This window comes from Aulostomus chinensis, chromosome 19 (genome assembly GCF_037954235.1).
Source record: "Aulostomus chinensis isolate RoL2024-O1b breed Wild chromosome 19, RoL_Achi_v1.0, whole genome shotgun sequence".
NCBI lineage: Eukaryota > Metazoa > Chordata > Actinopteri > Syngnathiformes > Aulostomidae > Aulostomus > Aulostomus chinensis.
Genome location: NC_141338.1, coordinates 11,955,244 through 11,976,799, shown reverse-complemented (window position 1 = coordinate 11,976,799; position 21,556 = coordinate 11,955,244). Strand labels below are relative to the sequence as shown.

The 21,556-nt window shown below is 42.0% G+C and overlaps 3 protein-coding genes across 8 annotated transcripts; 2 read left to right on the top strand and 1 right to left on the bottom strand.

The window, feature by feature from the left end:
- Positions 1-3: 3 nt before the first annotated feature.
- LOC147244088 (AP-4 complex accessory subunit RUSC2) lies at positions 4-12,947 on the top strand. Of its 6 annotated transcripts, none has more exons than XM_086187932.1 (10): positions 4-294; positions 3,734-5,080; positions 6,602-6,893; positions 7,001-7,966; positions 9,276-9,352; positions 9,450-9,624; positions 9,760-9,865; positions 10,150-10,196; positions 10,293-10,920; positions 11,020-12,947. In XM_086187932.1, the coding sequence occupies exons 2-10, from the start codon at positions 3,770-3,772 to the stop codon at positions 11,135-11,137; spliced, it is 3,720 nt and encodes a 1,239-aa protein (XP_086044058.1). In that variant the 5' UTR covers positions 4-294; positions 3,734-3,769; the 3' UTR covers positions 11,138-12,947. The 6 variants fall into 6 exon arrangements, with proteins under 6 accessions (XP_086044058.1, XP_086044059.1, XP_086044060.1 ...); XM_086187933.1 differs by having other exon boundaries at positions 4-298; XM_086187934.1 differs by lacking the exon at positions 4-294 and having other exon boundaries at positions 3,668-5,080; positions 7,001-7,425; positions 7,654-7,966.
- A 320-nt stretch (positions 12,948-13,267) lies between these two features.
- On the bottom strand, positions 13,268-16,379 carry cimip2b (ciliary microtubule inner protein 2B). Its single transcript, XM_086187464.1, has 6 exons — positions 16,136-16,379; positions 15,474-15,673; positions 14,930-15,069; positions 14,169-14,295; positions 13,479-13,691; positions 13,268-13,391 (listed from the first exon to the last, which is right to left on the bottom strand). Exons 1-6 carry the CDS (start codon positions 16,198-16,200, stop codon positions 13,297-13,299), a joined length of 840 nt encoding a protein of 279 aa, XP_086043590.1. The 5' UTR covers positions 16,201-16,379; the 3' UTR covers positions 13,268-13,296.
- A 1,444-nt stretch (positions 16,380-17,823) lies between these two features.
- Positions 17,824-21,526, top strand: LOC147244086 (uncharacterized). The gene is made up of 6 exons (XM_086187629.1): positions 17,824-18,540; positions 20,044-20,196; positions 20,308-20,488; positions 20,636-20,700; positions 20,851-20,936; positions 21,195-21,526. The coding sequence occupies exons 1-6, from the start codon at positions 17,917-17,919 to the stop codon at positions 21,292-21,294; spliced, it is 1,209 nt and encodes a 402-aa protein (XP_086043755.1). The 5' UTR covers positions 17,824-17,916; the 3' UTR covers positions 21,295-21,526.
- Positions 21,527-21,556: the final 30 nt, after the last annotated feature.

Below are 21,556 nucleotides of genomic sequence, written 5' to 3'. Positions count from 1 at the left end.
AGGCTGAGGCGGCAGCGTGGGGGTCTTCTCCGCTGCGTCTACCCGGACCGCAATGATGGACCGGTTTCACGTATCATCTTGCCAGCTTAACCCATTTACATTTACTGCAGTTATCAGGTCATGGACTCGCGTTTTATATGCACCTCTGATGCCTACTATGCATCGAGCAATCGCTTAACATAACAACACAATAACACACTGGTATGATTTGGACCTATTTATGAGACACCTCCACAGGAAAGCCCCCCGGCAAGGAGAGGATGGAGATCACATGTGACTGACGGATCTTCTCAAGTAGGTGCTGCTTGTTTTTTGTCTTGAAGTATCTGGAAGCATCATCTCATACCTTGATTCCAGTCGTTTGTTACACTTTCTCTCTCTCTCTCTCTCTCTCTCTCTCTCTCTCTCTCTTTCTCTCTCGCTGTGTGTGTGTGTGTGTGTGTGTGTGTGTGTGTGTGTGTGTGAATGTTCAGCTACTCTGTTCTGTGGTGCAGAACAAAGTGTTCTAAAATATCTGACAGTGTTGTGGATGGATTTTTTTTTTATCAAGATGTTTTGCTCTTTGACCCAAACACACACACACACACACACACACACACACACACACACACACACACACACAAACACACACACACACACAAACACACATCTTCTCCTCTTATCCTATTCATCACACATTTTAGACTTCGGTTAAACATCACATCACATCTTGTTATTTGAGTTTTTGCTGAAACTTTCCCCCAATGCGAGCGATAAATGTGGGCTGTAATGACGTTGCCTGTGTACTGATACTTCATAACAAGCAGTACCCTGATCTGAGTGGATAGTTGTTGGCCTCCTTCCAGTCATGGGTCTGAAATGGCTGACTCGATGGGGCAGACGTAGTTCACTCCATCACATCCATCTCTGTGTGCTCCAGTGGTCAGAGGACATAGAGCCAGTTGACATAGATTTTTTTTGTGCTGCAAGTTGGAGCAGATAACTAGTCTGCAGTCACACTAGCCTAGTGTACTTCTTAGCTGTTCAAACGCTAGAATGAATCAAAGCAAAGTCCCCTCCTTCCACTTATCCTTCTTCAGAGTACATTACACCATATATTACTAACTCGTAAACAAGTCATGACCCAAACACCCATGACCAAAAAATGCCCAACAGACATTCAAATGTCATTTCATCATATGGAGAGACGTAGAAATAGACGGTAACATTTATAAGATAAGTGGGTGAAAGAACATTTAGGTAACGTGGTGTAGAAGAACTGTAGGACTCACCACCATGGCATCTTATAGCTGAGCCACCATCATTTTCTATTGATGTGATGTGCTAACAACTGGCTGTCACACCGCTCCAGTCTAGACAGATGCTGCACCAATAAATACTTGTAGCCCAGAGCACTTCTTACTGTTGTTTGATGTCCAGGCTCCATCTGAAGAATATGTCCTCAGACACATTATAAATCTGTTGAGAAATTCTTTAGTTTACTGACTGGGCTTCATGATCTTTCAACATCATCACAAGCACCGCATTGTGACGCTGTTGCGATGAAATATAGGGATGAACTAAATCAGGCTAAAATTAAGAAAACATGTGAAATCGTTATCTCATCATCACAATCTGTCATCAAAAATTTGTTGTCATAGAGTAGTTTGTGAAGGAGATTGGTAATTTAAACCAGTCTGATCAATATTTATGGATGATCGGTGCATTTGAGTTTCTCATGATGACTTATGAACTCCTTCCTGAAAGGGTGTAGCCCATCACTAAATATTGGTCTTTTTTATCAGTCTGATGGCCGATTTGCTCAAGTCTCTCCTTTGATTATCGTCACTATGGAAACAATAGTTATGTGATTCCAAATGTAGAAATACAAACGCCCTCTTTCAAATGTGTTTTTCAGTACATGTGACTGTCATTAATACTCTATTTTTATAAAGTTAATATTAACATCTGTAAACGTTAGCTATTCGTTAAAATCGGTTGTAACATATCAGCAAAAAAAAATAAAAACAAAAATAAAAAGTCCAGTGTCATGCATCGCTTTTTATTTGGCTTGTATGCTTCATATGAAGTGCAATTTGGCGACAGAACAAAATTCTAAATGAGATTCACAGCACCACAAATCCACATTAACCTGATGTATTAATGGTTGTTGTGATCACTGGCTGTTTGTTGCCATGGCAGAGATGTTGTTTACTGTAGCAGCACGATGATTAAGAGGATTATCTCCTCATGGCCATCTGCAACAAATGTGTTTTTACACGTTATTCCCAGACAGTAGTGAATGATGGCTGTGAATTCCATCAAGACTGACGTGCAAAAAAAAAAAAAAAAAAATGAAGAGAAGAGGATGTTCCATGTAAAATATTTAAATGTATGAATATGATTTTCAGTTTAAAACCAGAACATAGCATCCCTCAGTTTGAAGCATAGTTACATTTGACTGTCATTTCCTCCCCTCTTCTCTGTGGTTGCAGGCTGTGATATTTTACTGCTCACTTGGTCCATTGTTATTATTGTAATGCAGCTAAGGTGTAGTTTTCTTTTTTGCTTCAAGCGGTAAAAATGGGATGAAATGTGTTCAAATGTGCCAGGATACTTTGAATTAACTGATGTGGGAATGTATTTACTCCTGGCAGTGCCAGCGGAGCATCTGTACAGTGCAGCTGCCCTAGTTACAGAGTAACTGTATGAGAGGCGTTGGTTGGATCGGGCAGAGAGAGGAGGAGTTTGTTCATGCTTCACTGACTTATAGATGCAAGGTTGTGCTGAAGGCCAGTCAACACAGGAGGACTCTGACTGGACGTCCAGTTGTGTGAAGGGAGATTCAGACACCTGCAGCTGTACTTTATGTACCTATTTTTTTATGCCCATTGTGTTGAGATGCCAGAATTAGAGAGGCCCTCGACGACTGTGATAACTCATGTTGTCCATTCAATATGTTTGGCATCATAATACTCCAAAAACGAAGGCAGCTTATCTGTAATTGGGTCCCTGAGGCAATGAGTGTATCGCATCTCTCCCGCAAGAAAAGGCCACTGGATGATTCTGACACCCACACAGGCAGTGTTAGCTCTTTAATTGGTGTTTGTGATAAAACTGTAATTAGAAATTTTAACAAGGCTATAAAACAGAAAAACATCCGGGAGGAAGTCTACAGAGAAATGATCATAAACTCTTCATTATGCAGACACAAACAACAAATATATGATTTATGTGTCTGCACTCATAGGGCCAGTGACCAGACTGAATTAAAGCAGTACTTCATCAAGTGTATTTTGTGTTTCAAATACTCATAAAAAGGTGTTTAATGCTCAAAAAGATGTTTGTTTCCGTACTGCTTACTGCCAGCCACGTATATTTGTCTTTAAGCTAATGGTGACTGAGGGCAAACAATAGCTGCAACACCAAAACAGCATCAAAACTGCCCTGAATCATACACGTTTCTATTTCATTTACCCATACTAGATGAAAACGCAGGGAATGTATGTTTAAGTTTATGCAACATATCTTAAAACTTACTTAAAATTCCCTTCACAATTAAATTGATGCACAATAAATTTGTAGCAATGTTCCCAAACTGCCAGGAGGATGCATGCTGCAGTGACAAAATGATGAATGTAAAACTTCTTATTCACCTAAAAGTAGTCTCACAAGTACAATGTATTTTCTCACATTCTTTCACTTTCACTCTTTTCATGTAGTGAATTTCTTGTCTTTCATGTTTTATCCTCAGCAACATGGAGAGTATTGCTCTGCTCCTTCCAGCAGTATGATTGGAGCATCCAGCCTCTCAGGGGACACCCTGATAGCGTGCCACTTCCCTGTGGTTCAGCTTCCCACTTGGCAGCTTCCTGTCCAGGCCCTGTGTAGTTCAGCCAAGAGGCCCAACCGGCTTTGCTCAGCAGGTCTGACTAGAGCGGTGTCCCTCCCAGAGCAAAATACACTCAACCGAGAGCACACCCTTACTGGCATTCGAAGACATTTCTCCAGCAGCTATAGTAGTCTCAATGAGGACCGGGTGGATGAGGAGGGGACCAGCGACAGCAGTGGGAGATATGACTCCTCATCACCAGAAGAGGCTAGTTCCCATCCAAAGAAGGAAAGCTGTGGAGCGAGACAAGGCCTGCGGTCACACAACTCATTCATTCCCAATACAGAGCTTGACGAGGAAGAGGAAGATGAGGACAGTGATGGAGATAATCTACACAGATATTATGAGGACTCATCTTTTGTGTTGCATGGAAATTCCAACTGGCCACAAGATAATAGTGAGAGAAAGTATACTATATCCCATGGGGATGTGGACAGTGACTGGGGCAATGAGGGGACAATGCTGGGGAATGATCAGAAGTGGCTCTTCAGTCAGCCGGACCAGTTGGATGCACTGCAACCTGAATTCCAGTGCTGTCATGGGGGCGGATCTGGCATCTTGATGTTGGCTTGTGGAGAGCAGGACTCTGACAGAATGGGAGACAAGATGCCCTGCTGTACACACAACCAACATAAATGTTCTCCAGAGTTGACCTCCAACAACCCCACAGACTACGTCAGCGACTCCTCCTGCAACAGCTCTGATGGCGTCTTGGTTAATTTCTGCACTATCTATAATAGGAGCAACAACCCTGCCGTGCCTCATGACCTCAGTAGTCCGGCAGCTCTCCCCTCTCAGTCTGCGGAGGGGTCTGTATTCCTCAACCTCCAACCTGTTCCCCAGACCCCTGCTGAGGACCTCCAACACAATGACACTTCTCAGAAAGAGGAGGTCTCCCTGACACCCTCTGCTTCTTGCTGGTCTCCTCAGGGCCTTGACTCTAACTGCAATCTTTACTCACTGGAGCCTCTACCATCAGGTCTTTCCTCTCTGGAGGTATCAGACCTGGCAGCCTGTCTCCAAAGTCAAGCCACATTGGCCATTGGAACAAATCAGAAATACTATAAACTTGTGACTTGTGACCTTTCCTCACAGTCACCCAGCCCGGCCTGGTCCAGCCTCGCCAGTTGTGCTGAGGTTCAGAGCATGAGTAGCCCTTTCCCTGCATCTGAGAACAAGAAGAAAGGACAACAGAAAGACATGAAGAAGGTAAAGTTTGAATAAAACACCATGCAGATAGAAGTTAGGGCAGTGCAGGTATGACATAAATGTATTCTTGCCAATGGGTTGCATCATGGTTAAAAAGCTTGTTTTTTGCCCTGACTTCGACATGATCCATCGTAAACTCTCTTAGGATTTAAAATAGCTAATTATTGAAGGAAACATGCAATTTATTCTTCTTTGGTCTGGTGAGACCTGCTGACTGCAGTTCTAAACTTCACATAACAGAAAAAACTCTCCAGGGTAAACATAATTAAGCTTGTAGCTTCTGAATTTTTAACAGAAAGCAGGATCCAAGTTTCCCCAGGAGAAAACTGTTCACTTCTCCATTCTACCAAACACTTTATTTACACAGCAGTACCATGACGTATTGCTACCTAAATAAAGTGTTTGTCATGGCGCACCTGTCTGATGAAGGCAATGGGAGATGACAGTAAAATTCATGTTAAGTCTAAAAGACACCTATGATTAATTTAGGGACCGATGTAAACCCCTTCGCACTGTGTGCCCGACTTTACCTCCAGATTATGCATCATTTAACAATTTTGAATAGATTGGACATGCTTTAAGAGCACTTGCACCATGCACTTTAGAACATATTCTTCAAATGTTTCACCTGTGCAAAAAATCCAGGCCCATGTTTAATGTCTCCTCTGGCTAGAGGATGGTCAGCTGGTTCCCCTTGCTCTCTGTCTGTATGTTAAGCTACATGTTGGAAATCTTCATTTTTAGCAGTAAAATATGACATCACGTATCATCTATGAGGAATATAAGTGATATCAAAGAACCCATTAGAGATACAGAACTGACCACCTGAGCGACATTTGACCATCAAGTGTTTTCAGAGGTAGAAACGTCAGAGGAGTAGTAGCCCAGAAGATTTGCTTCAGAGAATCATAGTCTGAGTGACTTATGTGTACTCACACTAGGCCTGGTTGCATTGTGCTGTTGCCAGGCATGATTGTGGGGATCTATCATGCTCGAAAAATGGTATGGATCACCTAGTTTGAGTATGCCCTCAGAGTTTTCCATGCAACAACCATATACTAGGGGCAAGACTAGTACCTAAAAGCAAATGTGGAGTACATAGAGAATCAGCAAGTCGCTGATTTGGCAGAGCAACTGTGCCATCATCAAATAGTCACTAAGGATACTGAGTAGAGTTAGAACTATAGCTATGTAGCAACATTGAGACGAAAAAGATGTTAGAAAACCCTTTCCAGGTAAGAGACAAATTGTCCAGGAACATTGTCAGTGGATATAGTCTGACAGTCCAGGCTCCAGGCCCACAGCTGCAGGAAGCAACCATCAGGAGACCAGACAAAGGTGAAGACCAAAGAGAACCTTTTCTATGATTGCTCGTGTTCTGACTGAACTCCGCAGCAATTTGACCCATCAGAACCATTGCAGAATTTCCTGTTTTCTCACAAATTGCACCCTGTGAACCTTTCAAAAGACTTTTGGTTATGTAAACCCTAAGTAATTCTATCTTTTGTGTATCACCATCAGGAGAAAGAAAATGAACAAGAACAAAGGTTCTCCTCAGCACAATGCAGCACTGCGGTGGACTCCTGTCATTTCCAGACCTACGATTACCAGGTTGCCACCACCTCCACTGAGAAATCCCTCCGCAGAAGTAAATGTACTGACAACATCCAGAAGCTCTCCCACAATTCATGTTTGCTGTGCCACAGTCCATGTAGCCCACATAGCTGTAACTGCCAAGGTACAAGCACTGCGTCTGTACAGGCATCTGTGAATTTGGACCACGAGCACTGTGATACTGATGCTATTGGAAGGGGTAAGACAATTTGTAAAGAATTTGTTCTTTTTAGCTTGATTTTGAAAGTTGTAGAGTAAATAGGCAATATCAGTAAAAATATTGGTATTGTTTTTTATTCTTTTCAGGGGCATGTGCATCGGAGAATCCTGTGATACGCTACAGTAAAGCCCAGCGGCCAACCTTTCTGCCCATTAAGCCCATTGTACTTATTCCCAATGACGAACCTCAGGCAAAGCACTTGGGCTGTCTGTTGGAGCAGTACATGAACAAAAAGAGCAACAAGTCTGGTAGCTCCCAACCAGGTTTTAAGTACAAGAGCAAAAGCAGTCAATGCTTTTCTAATCATCACCCATCACCAATGAGTAGCCACTGTCCTATCTTTCTTGAAGCTCGTTCCAGCTCTGATACCTGCTCCACCTGCACGCCGAGCCCAGAGTGTGTCAGCCGGAGGCACACATGGAGTCAGTCCAGTAAAAGCCAATGGCGTCAAAGTCCACCAAAGAGCGGTCTAGTTCCAACTCACACGAGCCCAAAGCCAACACAAGTTCAGGTGAAAGATAATAAAAGTCCAAACTCAGGCAAAGCTCAGGTGAACACTTCTTCAGTCCAAAATCAATCCAAACTTGTAAAAATTCCTTCCTACCATGACATCATAGACCTAACTCCCGAGCAGAGCCGTGCCATAACTGAGCCCAGAGGAACCCGTTATCATCCAGAATTCACTCATAAGCCACCCACTTTACCCCAAACCACTGACCCCTTTCACCCAAACATACAGGTGTCCCTGTCTCCTCCAACAACCTCAAAACCACAACAGAGGTTCCTTCAGCATCAAGCGGAACCTGCAGCCGACTTCCACAGCAGATTTACAGCCGCCCTCTCCTCAGTTGGTCCTTTCTCCTCTCTGAGTTCTCTGCTCTCCTTTGCTGCATCTGGGCTGCACCTTCAGCAAACCCCTGGCTCTACTGGGATCAGCGGGAAGCAGAATCAATACGGTGAATCTCAGATGAGTGACAGGCCGCCTGCAGATGTCTGCCCTTCACTCGATACTTCTTATGAATCAATGTCAATCAGCCATCTTCAGAGGCGAGGTGAGGGTTGCATATCAGTGTGTATAGAACATAATGTGAAGCTGAATGGAGTTAAAGTGACCTGGTGATTATCAGATTCTCTCTTAAATGGATTGTCTACCTAGTGATGAGCCATTCTGGAGAGCAGCAGTAAAAACTCATTGTGCCGCAGCAGTGCCTTCAATACCCTGAAGGGGCTTCCTCTCAAACATGACCTATTTTTAACTCTCCCTGCACAGGATTGGCTGAGCCTTCTGCTCTGTAGCCTATGTGTGTGTCTGCCAGATCCAGCAGCACCAGGGAGAGAATGATGCTGTACAAACAATGATTTATAATGCACCTAATCATTTTGTTTTACTGCAGCCATATGGGCCAATTGGTGCAAATGTAATTATATAAATGTGAATATTCTGAGATGGGCACTCAATAATGGAGATGTTTGCAGCGGTAGTGAACAGACAGTGTGGTGCAGCACTGCAGGCAGCATCAACATGCATAAAGAATTTACCATGACATTTGCAGAGGCTATCCAGAACGGCAGGAAAAGAAGCAAATTCTGAAATGGAGGACGCTTTCATTTTTAGATCTCATTCACATTTGCATACCTCCATGATAATATACCCTGGAAATATTCTCTCATATTTCTATGTGATGACCCAGTTTGTGAGGTGACAATCTGCTCATTGTTGTTTATGATTGGAAAACAGGTAATTTTCTTGAAAAAATTTTTTTTCAATGATGCAAGCGCAGCACACCGCACCAGAACAATCATTTTGCTAAAATAGAAGAATCAATAATGCATATAACAATTATAATTATATCAACAGCCAAATGAATGCTTTGAAGCACCCAAAGAGTATTTTGCCATTGAAGTGCTCACAAAATGGTACCATGAGCTACTGAAGGCATTTCTTCCAATGCTGCATCACCTCTCTGTCACTCAAGCATGAAGAGCCAGCCACATATAGTTAGCTTAAAGCTAATGGCGCACCATGGCTACCAGCTACGAACAGAATTCACATTTTCTTTATCCAGCCATATGCTCAGTAATTCACAAACACTTTGATTTGAGCTCCACGTGAAGTGAACAGATGTTTTTGGATAATTTTGCTGTTGTTTTGTTGCTGTAGCTGTTGCTAGCCGTCAGCTAGCACCATTTGCTTCAAACTAAATATGTATAGCAACCTGGTGTCACAAAGAAGTAATGCGATTTAAAAAAAAAAACATGTTAGGGAACTCAAGACACTAATTTGCGAGTACTATTAGGCAAAATACATGTTTTGGTTGACGTATCACTTCAATGCATCTTTTGCTTATTCATTATCTTCAGGCTTACTCAGGTCTGTGAGCAGGGCGGTGGATCTGATCATCGCTCATTTTGGCAGCAGCAGAGACCCTGACGAGAAGGTACGAGTTGGCAGAACTAAGCAAACTGAAGTGATGTGTCACAAACTAAAATTACTTATCTTCCAGAAGTTCAATCTAACTTCTCTCCATGCCGCAGATGCGCCTGGGCAACAGCTCTCGCAGTCCCACAATCGCTGGTCTGGTCCTGGAGCACTTATGTCCATCTATCCAGAATATTTTAGAGGACGGTCTCAGGGATCACAAACTGGATGTTATCATTGGGCAGCGCCGCAACCACTCCTGGAACGTTGTGGAAGTCTCCACTAGGATCGGTAATCACAGTTAAATCTTCATCATGACTCAGAGGAGCTGTTGTGAATGTCATGTATTTGCGAGGCAGCATTTTAAATTTGTGTAGCTCGAGATTAGTTAATGATGAACTCTGTCTCCATCCAACCCGGCAACAGGTCCATCCACCAGGGTCCTTTTCAGTTTGGTGTTGAAAATCCGACAGTATCCCCAGCTCACCAGCCCCTGCATGAGGCTGAGGGCCTTCATCATGGGCCTGCTTAAGTAAGTAATGAAAGCAAAGATGGCATACTTCATCACTCTACTTCTGTATTTTTTCAGGGAATCTGTGATATTTATTTTTCGGACAACTTCTTACCATCACTTCCTATATTTTAACGGACTTGAGTAAATAGGTTGAATCATTACTTCTGCTTCTACCTAGTCTTATAGAAGTGTCTCTACTTAAGTGATGATGCGTGTACTTCCTCTACCTCTGACTGAATGATGCTAGTGAGAGTAAAGAATGATAACGCATGTGCTACTCTCACGCCCTTCAACTCATTCAGCTTGCGAGCTCTGGAATTCTGGCTCAGTCACCTTCAGAGTCAAGCGGGTGAGTTGACAGTCAGTTTAATATTTTTTAAATTTGTTTCTTCTTCCCACAAGTGTGAAGAAATAACTGCTCACGTGTGTGTTGCTGTCTCCACAGATGTGGTGACATCATACTACCATTCATGGGGGTTCCTGTCCATGTCGCTGGGCCCTTGTCAGCAACTGTTCCAGGAGCTGCTCCTTCTGCTGCAGCCTCTCTCCGTGTTGCCCTTTGACCTCAACTTGCTCCTTGAACCCAGACTGTTACATAACAGACAACTGTGTCCTGAGGAACAGGTCGTTTCTCCACCTCCACCATGCTCAGGCCTTTTAGTTACCAGCTGGCCACAACTGCAAGGCGACCACCTTCAGCAGACTAATATTCGACACCAGACAAGCGTGCAAGGGAATTCCTTCCAGAATTCCAGTTTCAACAAGCCAGAATGGGGTGAGATGCAGGTAAACAGGAGTCAGTGTTTAGCTCCTATCTCAGAGTGGTGGCCAAATGAGCTTGACAATAAGGATTGTTTGACTGGAGGAGAGGACTCTAGCCGGAATTACCCAGATAACTGGTCTCAAATAAGTATGGACAGCAGGCAGGAAGACAGAATGGGAGAGACAGACATTGGGACCCCAGATATGTCCGCTGCCGTCCAGGATGAGAGCCCATGTGAGGGTGGCCTGCGCTTGGCCAAGCTGTTTGGTGCAGCTGAGGCAGTGTCTCGCACCGGACCACAAACCAGGAGGTAAGAAGTGAAGCCAGCAATAAGAAAGGATGAGTTATACCATCTGAATCTTGATTTGTTTTTTGTTTTTGTTTTAATAATCAATAATTGGCGTCACAGGTACAAGCGACCGTCGCAGTGGCTGCATTTCAACAGATCCCAGCTTGGACTTTTGGCTCAATCCATCAGGTCACTGAAGCCCGGAGGCCTTCAAATGGACCAAGGCTCGGAGTGCTGAGAGTTTAGGCTACTTATCGACGTGAGAAGTCTTCACGGTATGATAGTACACAGTCCTGCAATACTCAATATCCTTCAAATGCAAGGAAGATCAGAAAGCACATAAAGAACAAGATTAGAAGCTTTGGCGTTGGTTCTTATTCATCAAGCATACCTGAGTGTACATTCAGCTGCACCAGCTATTTACTGGTAATGATTTTAGTGTTCTTTGTTTGATTTTGCAACAACTATGTAGCTGAATCTCATCAAAATTGTTGTAGGTGTGTAGGATGGACCAAGGAAGAAGACATTAAATTTTAGGGTACATCAGTTTAAAATAGTGAAAAATGTGTTACATTTGTATTGAAATTACCCCCTAAAAACACTAAGGGACATTATAATAAAGACTTTAATGAGCGAGGTAGTTCCTTTTAATAACATTTGCAGTTCTGTCAAATCAACAGCAATGAATATGCAAAAAAAATTACTGTTCCAAGAGCTCGTCTGTTAAATTTAACCTCCAGTACTTTGATAAATGTTAGTATTGCCTTGTTTTACGATGTAAAAATGTGTGTTGGAGTTTGGATACGTAGAAAAGATCAGATTATGCAATTTTTTTTAGTTTAATGTAATTTAATGTGTTTTTATCTTTAGATTTTTCATTATTATTACCACAGGTCAGTGTGTTCTCTAGCATTCCTCAGTTTAAACAGGTTATGTTTGAACAAGCTGACAATTCTACCAGATTTCCACAGAACAGCTACTTTGTTTGGGCTAAGAGACAAAACTGAGGGGCTGCACGGTGGTGCAGTGGTCAGCACTGTCGCCTCACAGCAAGAAGGTTCCTGGTTTGAGTCCCGGCTCCATCACAGGATCTTTCTGTGTGAGTCTCCATGTTCTCCCTGTTCCTGTGTGGGTTCTCTCTGGTACTCCAGCTTCCTCCCACAGTCCAAAGACATCAAGAGGGGACGAGGCTGATTGATACTCTAAATTGACCGTAGGTGTGACTGTGAGTGTGAATGGTGGTCTGTCTCTGTGTGTTGGTCCTGTGATGGACTGTTGACCTGTCCAGGGTGAACCCCGCCTCTTGCCCAAAAGCCGCTGGGATAGGCTCCAGCCCCGCACGACCCTTAACAGGATAAGCGGTAGAAAATGGATGGATGGATGGATGGAGACAAAACTGAGTTCTTAACAGGTGGTACAACTGGTTCCAGATTTAAAATGATCTCCCTCTACTCTTTTATTAGAGTACATTTTTAATTTGCATCCATATAAGTTGATGAAGATAAAGCTTTGTGAATCGCATCGGCCAAGACGGAGCTTGACGAATGACGGCCAACAGCCACGCCTACGATGAACAAATTGTATTTCCTGTAGAGATATTCTTGTACAAAATGATCCATTTTACATTATAACGGTCATTCTCTCCTACTTTATTTCATCATTAAGCGAAAACGAGAAAAAAAGACAAGCAAGACTTTTTACCTGTGCCAAATATGCCACACACCAGCCTCTTCTAGTGCATTGTTTATTTCTTGTTTCAGTTGAACTCCCAGCATGGATTTATCACAGGTGCATGATATTACACACATACAGTAGGTGCTACAGTTTTACTCGATCTGTAACTCTTTGTTAATGTTTTTATAGCTGTAGAGGGAAGGGAATGGTTTTTGGATTGGAATTTCAACCAGATGGAATCTTCTGGTTTAAAAAGTAGTATGTCTTCCGGTGATGTTTGTCCAATTGCACAAATCTAAGCCATCTTGTGAATGTTTCAGGTATTTGAACGTGTGTCAGGTATTTTTGATAGATCACCAGTAAGATGAGAATAATGGGGGGGGGGGGGGTTAAGGTGTTCTCTGCATTCTTTTTAAAGCGTTGAATTCAAATGTTCTGCAATAATGTGAAGTAAGTGTCATTTTCTCCTCAGCCTTTGAATGCTTCCTGTAATGCTTGTCGACAATCAACTTGTGTCAATAAAGACAACATATTTACTACTGCACCTCTGGACTTCATTTAACAACTGTGTGTTTTATCACGTGCTAAATGTTCTGTGGAACACACACACACACACACACACACACACACACACACACACACACACACACCCTGATCATTTTTAATGATTCAATTCAGGCAATAACTTCATTGTGCCAGTAATAATGTTTTTATTGATGTGTTTTATGGTTTGGTTTGAAGGATCCTCTTGATGCCACTCTTCTCCAATGCATTCTGGGAAAGTTGACCAAAGGTTTGTCCGTACATGAATTTATATCCTGTGGGATGATGTGTAGAGATTAACAAGCCGTGACATGGTGATTCAAATGCCAACCCTGTGATGAGTGATAATTAATGACACCCACCTGGGATATGCCCTGTGAATGATGGCATCACACCCCTATTGGACAGATAGATTGAGGGGATGGGTGGTGTTGCGCTACCCTGCTCATTTAGGGCGTCTTGGCAGGTGTGTTCCCCACGCTGCTGCTTCCCAAACTGGATCAGAGCCTCCTTTGTGGTGACGGGATAACCTTTGCCAAATAGGAAGCGATTTTTTGGAACATGGCCTGTAAATCCTGAAAAATACAATATTGTGTGAGCTAGCGGAAGGATTTCTTTGGGATGTTGCCAGAAAAAAAAAAGTTGTCAAGCTGAATACATCGGTTTTGTTTATTTTCCCTAATTCCTCATTTTACATTGATTGGTCTGTTGTCGGGAATAGGATGGATAGAAATGCCACCTGATAAACCAAGGAACAGAGACGACTTTTTTTTAACCACTTAGTTGTGCGGAATCTGCAAATGGAGCGCAACAAAGAAAGCCCCCCCCCCCCCCGTGACCCTTAACACAATAAGAGGTTAACGAAAATGGATGGATGACGATTGATGATTCCATTACTATCCACCTCTGCAGCCATGTCCATGTTTTTAGCCTCTTTTATCCAGTTGTTTTGGTTTGATTAAAAAAGCTCTCATAAATGGTATCTCCTGCTACCCGTCCACTATCGTGCATGTAGCAGGCCTGCTGTCTACTGCAAGTCTTCTTTGATGTACCTGAGATAAAGTACTTATATGGGTTGTCATCATCCAAGTAATAGGTTCTTCCAATCGGTGGGAAAGACTTGGAGGACTTGTAGGGTATCAGTTTGTCAGAGATCGCAGTTAGAGTAGGTTTTGGTCTCTGGGTATAAAGATGACAAGAAACCATTAAAATATACAGGAGATTATAGGACCCTGAGGTAAAGTAGTACAACAATTACAAAACACAATGAGCTGCAGCAGCTACTGTACTTTTGACATGACCCTATGAATCAAATCTTAAACCTAAAATGAACTATAGCTCGTTTAAAAACCCGCTCCGCTGTCATTCACTCAGTAGTTATATAGTGTACCATCCTGACTTTGAACTGAGTCATAATTTCTGCAAAAATCATAGGACACCAATTCCAGTGTCTTAATACTGCAGTTATTGAGTGGATATAGTAGATATTCAATAAATATGTGGGTGATTTGTTATTAATTAATCTCAGACATGTAAAAGGATAGTTTGATTTAATCTCAGAGACACAGCATGTTAATCTGTTAATCTGTGTTTGTGTCCAGCTCTGCCTCTCAGTCTTACATTGCGGTGACCTGACACTGACTGAGCTCCTCCATTTATAATTAAAAAAGAGTGGAACGATTCAATTATACCATGTCAACACGTGAAGCCACAACGTGTGTGTGTGCGCACGTGTGTGTGTGTGTGTGTGTGTGTGTGTGTGAGAGAGAGAGAGAGAGAGAGAGAGAGAGAGAGAGAGAGAGAGAGAGGATACTCGAGACTGTAGGAGGGTGGAGTCAGCAACAGCGGGCAGGTCTGCTGATTTCTGCCATTCCTTGTAAAACTCCGAAAAGGCCTTGTGACATTTTTCAGAGTAGCTGCAGGCAAAGTAGTTCTGACTTTTTGGGATGAAGCCTAAAAAACAACAGCAACATTAAACAATGAGTTCCTCCCAATTTGCTCACCAGCAACATTTCTCTGGATGATCACATGTTTACAAATTAAATTTCTTTGACACTAGCATTTCGAAGGGAACAGTTCATTGCTTATGTGTCTAACAATATCTAGATTTGTCCCAATACCTGAGTGATAAACAAGCGATGTTTTAGCTAATGCTCTGTACAGGCTACTGAGTGCTTGTCCAGAATAATTCAACGGGGTTCCTTTAAACTGACAACTTGGAATCAATAATCCATCAGTTTATGCGGGCTCATGTTGCTGGGTGTATTTCACACAGTGATAAAAATGTTATGCAAAATTAGATGTGCTTGTTTGTAATAAAACTTTCGTTGCTTAGTGTGTTTGTGTGTCATATTCACCGGTGTACCCTGGTATCATCCTTCTGGAGTGACCCTCAGGAATGCCTCTCAGTGTGGGAGCAGTTTCAGAGGGGTCATGACTTGTGCGAAGGACCAGACGGTCGGAGTGTTTCACCACAGGACTGGTCAGCAGCTCGGCTGTCAGCCGGCCGTAGGACTTCCCCATTCTGTACTTTAGCTGTGGACAATAGCCTCCGTACCTGAAAGTAGCGACAACACGGGGTAAACAGGAGCGTTGAGCCTCGGTAGCACCTTGAGAAACACGATTTATCACTTTTGAGAGCAAATCTGCAGGATTTAGGGCAGAATTATTAGTTGTGAGACTGTAACTTGTGGTGTTGTTTTAGGGTTATGTAACACTTTAAAGTGGATAAAGACCTCACTGACGCATTCGTTCTGTACTTTCTGTTGATTTTTTCATTTTGTCAACAAAGGACAAAGAAGCACTTCAATGCAGAATGCAGTCACTAAGAATACTATAACCACTATTAAACAGGTTGCTCAAGTAATTAAATCATGACATAGAATGTATTATAATGTCCCTGTGAATACAGCACGAAGATACGGCTGAATGACATTTTTTGGTGCTCGTTCCAGCTCAATGATTTATAGCCCTGATAAGCTGCTGGGTCCACACCTTCTTTGTCCTGTGTGTTACTTACCCTGGTATGTAATGAGGATCAGGTGTCATCAGGACTTTGCTGATTTTAGGAGTGTATTCCTCCATAAATATCCTGTCCTGTGTGCTGGCCTCAAGCAGGTCACCTCTGTTGGCGATTGCTGGTTGCTAAAGAGAGTGAAACCCAAACAATGTGAGCATCCAGGCTCAGTGTCATCATGGAGGGAGAGAGTTAAGTTCTTCTGGGCATGATATTTTTCTAAGTCCATATTAGACCTATGAGTAGAACCTTTGGGACCTAGGACTGTAATAATAATGTAATAACAAATACAATGCTAACCAGAAGTACCTTCTGGCTCAGGCCCTAATAATATGATAATAATACTAATGATAGGGCACAACTGTAATCTGCACTATTTATTCTAAAGAAATATATTTACCCCCTCAATGTGCTCCTCAAAATATGTTAAGTAGCTTTGGATATAAACAGGTAGATAGTTAGATAGTTAGATAGATATTTAATGTAAATGCGACCCCTAGTGGTTTTAACAAATAGTGGTGAGAGGAGGAGTGATGCTAATAATAATAATAATAATAATAATAATAATAATATAGATGTACATGCACTCCCAGTAATATGGGCAAGCTGATTTTTTTAAAGTATTTCTAAAACTGAATCAATTCTAATATTCAGGGTTTTTTTTTTTTTAAATGTATGTGTTTATAACAATTCTTAATGACTGGAAATTGTTGTTCCTTTTATGGATACATATGTTTGACTGCCTGGCTGACTGACTGTCAGGTTAAACTCGCAACATACGTGACATCATTTTCCATCTGAAGATATGTGTGAGTCATGTGTTAAGACAACAGGGAAAAAAAGGGGGAACCAGTTGAGACAGAAAAACAGAAATGGCAAGACAAGAAGAAGAATACACACAATAAACTGAGGTTTAAAACAACAAATACAAGACTTTACTATTGAGTATCTATATTTTCTGTTTATCTGTGTGTGTTTTTTAATAATATGGTAAAATCAAGTTAGGGGAGTCAGAGCTGACAGTCATTAGGGTGACGACCAGGTAGCTGCCTCTGTCTCTCCGTGGCTGCCGATCGGCTGCAGTGTTTGATCTGCTGTACTGTCAGTATTCACCCGGGAATGTAGATCATATCAGCGCGCAGGAATGTCCATTCTACACATTCCTACTGTCTCAGATATATCTTGCTGAAGTGACGAAATGGTGATTAGTGTTTCACCCAATTCTTACAGTTTTGTATACACACACACACACACACACACACACACACACACACACACACACACACACACACACAAACACATACTTAAGCTGTATATTTGACTTGTAGGTCACGGGGGTGAATTTTGTGTGCAACTCCACCCGTGGGGAACTTTTTATTGGGCAGTTCTTTCTCTTCACTCTGTGTTTATACCCCACAAAAGTACATTAAAACACCACTTAATTACTTAAGTTTGTTATGTGTTACTTTATCCACACAACCAGAGAAGCCAGGTTAAACCTATGCAACTATGTCATGACTTGGTTTGGTCGTGTCTCAGAACTTTTCAAACATGCAGTCGAGTCACTCCTTTCTAGGTCTTAGTGACAGGAAGGAGCAGGTATCAACACGCAGCTTTGTACTCTGGCGGCAGGGAGAGAGGCGTGGTGAAGCAGCAGGGGCGGATCAAAGGGGATGTTTTGAATTCTACATCACCAGCTCACCTCAGCTAACGACTGGGGGCTGTCTAAGCCGGCGTCCTTCTTCATTTTCTCACAGCAGTTGTAATTTAACAGCAAGATTGAGATGAACCTTTACAGGAGTTTTGGAAATCTTATGGAGGCTTGGGTGGCAGAGCAGAGTCCTTGCTCTAACTCGGAGTGGCTTAGAAATGACTCAGAGGACTCGCCTACGGCTCCTGACACGGGGGCGAACCTGCGTACAGAATCAGTGGACTCTGGAGTGGAGACAGCTAGTAGTGATACATCTTTTAATGCTACCTCCTGCTTGGTGTTGACAGATAATACAGAACTATTTACAGCAGAGAGAGAGGGCGAAGGACTCCCTACATCCATGGCATTTGAACGTCATTTGCTGTTTTCTCCTGTGCCTTCCTCCTCACACGTCTGTCCCCCCAGAGCTCAGGGACAAGGGGCAGATTTGCACCAAAAATTGGAGGAAACCCTCCAGAGGACAGACTCTAAACGACTAGACAACCCGGAGGCCTTTGACCGGGTGGCTAAGAGGCGTCTTCAAACATCTTCCCAACCAAATCGACACACATGGAGCTTACTGAGAGGTCAGAGGTCAGAGAGTTTTGGCCCAAGGAGGACAATCCACCCATCAATGCTAACAAGGCAGATGTCAGAAATGAAGAAACGGCCACTGTCATTGAACTATGACTCACAGAGAGTTCCGACAGGATCAGAGGTGAGACACAACAACAAACTCAATAAGAATTCAGCATTCTATCTTGAAATGCTGGAGATTTCCTTCCTCTGAGTGAGATTTCTGTGTATTTCTTGTGAAAAGTCTAACAGGTTGTGCTAATTTGGGACCAGCTTCAGGATTACACCAGTTTCACAGTAACTTGTAGAGTCTTGCAAAAGTTGTAAATGAGAGAGAGAAAGAGAGAGAGAGAGAGAGAGAGAGAGAGAGAGAGAGAGAGAGAGAGCTCAATGAAAGGGTGGCGCCTGCTTTAACTACAAATAAAAGGTTGCAACATGTATTCACTAGGTTATTCTTTTATTCAAAGATAGGCATCTCATTACTCATGCTGGATATCCTGTGACCTGTCATAAGTCATAGCAGTGCAAAGGATTGTAAACCAGTTTTCCCAGTTGACTTTACACCCATGCATATGAGAGAAGTGAATGGAGACACGAGGGAGCGTCTGTAACATTTTCAAGACGTGTAACACACATGGTGTTAACTATATTTACCCCCCCCCCCCCCAAAAAAAAATTGCAGGCAAGAGGAAACAATCCAATTCATCAAAGGCTTTGATGAATCCAAATAGACATAATCACATTACATTTATGGTGCCTAATTATATATAATTATACTGTCATGAGTGACAGGAAAAGAGACAAAACTGTTTGACAACATTAATAATTTATCGTCAAATGTCAAGCTTTTAAACGATATACCGTTTTTTTGATGTTATAGTGATGCATTGCTAATATCTAATCATGCGTTTTGGTTTACTTGATGCTGAAATAATTAATTGATAATGGATTTATCTATAACATGAAATGAATTTGTTCACTTCAGCTTCTAAAATGTATGTTTATTCACATTATAAAATAATTAACTTTGGTAAAAAATTTAAAAAAAAAAACCACTTACAGAGCCAGCACTTTTGATGCAAAAATTGCCTACTGCATTTAGCATTAGGGCTATGTTTCTAATTTTATGTATACTTTTGAGCTCCTTGCCAGCTCACACACTCAAAGCAGTTTACTAGCATGAAAATATAATTCAGTTTAACAAATTGTGATTCATCTTATTTTGTCTGTTTCAGTTCTTAGCGTGTGCTCTTATGCTGTTGTTTTTCCACTCAGCAGTTTAAAAAACATAAAACATACATGCGGCTTTAAGATTTACTCTCTTGGTATTAACGTTTGATATTTAATGATATGTATCTTTCAATATTATTGAAGCAATTCAGTTGGTGCCATATTGGAACTGGATAATTGTGGCGAGTTAGCATGCTATCACGCTAATGAGCACATGAAATTTTGCAGGTACGCTTCAAGATGCTGTAACAGAACCAAATTAAAAGCAACTGATTGAATAGGTTTGTGCTGTGTTTCCCTTCCTTTTTAAAGGGTGCCAAGGAGTCATGGAAGAAAATAAGGTGAACTAATCTTGCAGACACTGTCAATAAGTACCCTATGGGGTAACCTTTCCCTTGCTGAATGATGTGTGCAGGACCTTGGAAAGGAAGACATGATGGGATTAAGTCCTGGCCTCTGTTACTTGGAGCAGGTGTGCCAAATGTTAGAGGAATTTGCCCGGCAACAGATGCACAGCCAGGCTTTGCAGCTGGAGACAGATTCCCTGCAGGAACGACAAGACGTACAGGTGAGTAGCTGACGACAGTTCTGTGTGGCAAATTTGAAAGATAGTTAAGTACTTGTCAAAATGATTGGAGGTTTTATAAATACTACACTCTCATTAATAACTATCTTTAAGGCTTCCAACACCTGTCAGCGGGACTTGAAAGCCTCTGAGGGAGATTTTTCTTCTTGCCAAAGACTTGAAAGTGACGGGGTAGGGCACATTGCCAGTGATCCCCAGCTATGGAAAGAATATCCTTATGGACATTTTCGTCAGAGGTCAGCTTCAGACTCAACACTTGCAAAACTGCATCCACGTAAGTTACAATCCTCTGTTGCTTTCCTCTTTCAGCTGACCTTTTTAATCCAAATGACGGACATGGAAATGAGTTGGTACTTTTCTACATGCCTTTAGCTATAATACTAAAGTTAATGTTTGTGTGGTAATGGACATTTGGATGCAGACTGCAGAGGGCAGCATCTGAGTACAGATGACGAGGTGCCAGGGGAGGAAAACAAAAACAAGCAGGTGAAGTACAAACCCAACAAAGTATCTGACAAAATACCACCCAAAGAATATTATCACAGTAAAAAATGTGTCATTATTATATTCACCTGATTATCTCATAATCATTTTATCAAAAAAAAAGAGTTTGATATTCTTTCTTCTTGTAAAAAGGAGGAGGCAAGTAAAACTAGGAAGAACTGGAAGTCAAGAATTCTGTCTCTGAGAAGACAGGAGTCTCCAGCGAAGGGTACACAGAGGTGAGACGTTTTCTTTACAATCATGACCTTAAGTGGGCAGTATTATCACTCTGATGCATGATGAGGGTACGTGTGTGCTTCACCAACATGGCAGTCAGCCCGCTGATGCTCACTGCACACAGAGTTCATCTTCCATCTGTGCATCTGTTCCTCTTGAATATCATGTCCTTGTTCCATGAAAGTGACCCTCTGAATTGTTTCTCCCTTTTCAACAATACTTTCCCTCGCCTCTGATTGAAGCATTTTTTATTTATACAGCCAACAGATGCAGTCATCTGAGAGAAACTCCACCCAACTACGGCTGAGCCATCTGTTCAGGAGGACCAGGAAAACTCTGCCTGTTTCTGTTGCACCGTGAAATGGGGAGTTTGCGATATAATTCATAATTCATAGAAAGACAAAGACAAAGCTTGATCAGAGGAACTTCAAAGCATATGCTTATTATATATGTATGTATGTATGTATGCATATATATGTGTGTGTGTGTGTGTGTGTGTGTGTATGTGTGTGTGTGTGTGTGTGTTCCGCTGTTAAAGCTGCAGGCTGCTAAAGCATACTGGTATATGCTTTCTACCCTATATTACCCAATAAATGATAACTATTATAAAATCATGTTTTGT

What these genes read in the sequence shown, in the direction of transcription:
- LOC147244088 (XM_086187928.1), top strand. Translation starts at nt 3,719, where the DNA reads ATGTTTTATCCTCAGCAACATGGAGAGTATTGCTCTGCTCCTTCCAGC. An exon ending in AACAGAAAGACATGAAGAAG is followed by an intron (nt 5,081 to 6,601) that starts GTAAAGTTTGAA and finishes TATCACCATCAG; the next exon opens with GAGAAAGAAAATGAACAAGA. An exon ending in GGAAGTCTCCACTAGGATCG is followed by an intron (nt 9,625 to 9,759) that starts GTAATCACAGTT and finishes ACCCGGCAACAG; the next exon opens with GTCCATCCACCAGGGTCCTT.
- cimip2b (XM_086187464.1), bottom strand. Translation starts at nt 16,200, where the DNA reads ATGGAGGAATACACTCCTAAAATCAGCAAAGTCCTGATGACACCTGAT. An exon ending in GATCCTCATTACATACCAGG is followed by an intron (nt 15,674 to 16,135) that starts GTAAGTAACACA and finishes CGCTACTTTCAG; the next exon opens with GTACGGAGGCTATTGTCCAC. An exon ending in ATATAAGTACTTTATCTCAG is followed by an intron (nt 13,692 to 14,168) that starts GTACATCAAAGA and finishes TGTATTTTTCAG; the next exon opens with GATTTACAGGCCATGTTCCA.
- LOC147244086 (XM_086187629.1), top strand. Translation starts at nt 17,917, where the DNA reads ATGAACCTTTACAGGAGTTTTGGAAATCTTATGGAGGCTTGGGTGGCA. An exon ending in GAGTTCCGACAGGATCAGAG is followed by an intron (nt 18,541 to 20,043) that starts GTGAGACACAAC and finishes TGATGTGTGCAG; the next exon opens with GACCTTGGAAAGGAAGACAT. An exon ending in AGGAAAACAAAAACAAGCAG is followed by an intron (nt 20,701 to 20,850) that starts GTGAAGTACAAA and finishes TCTTGTAAAAAG; the next exon opens with GAGGAGGCAAGTAAAACTAG.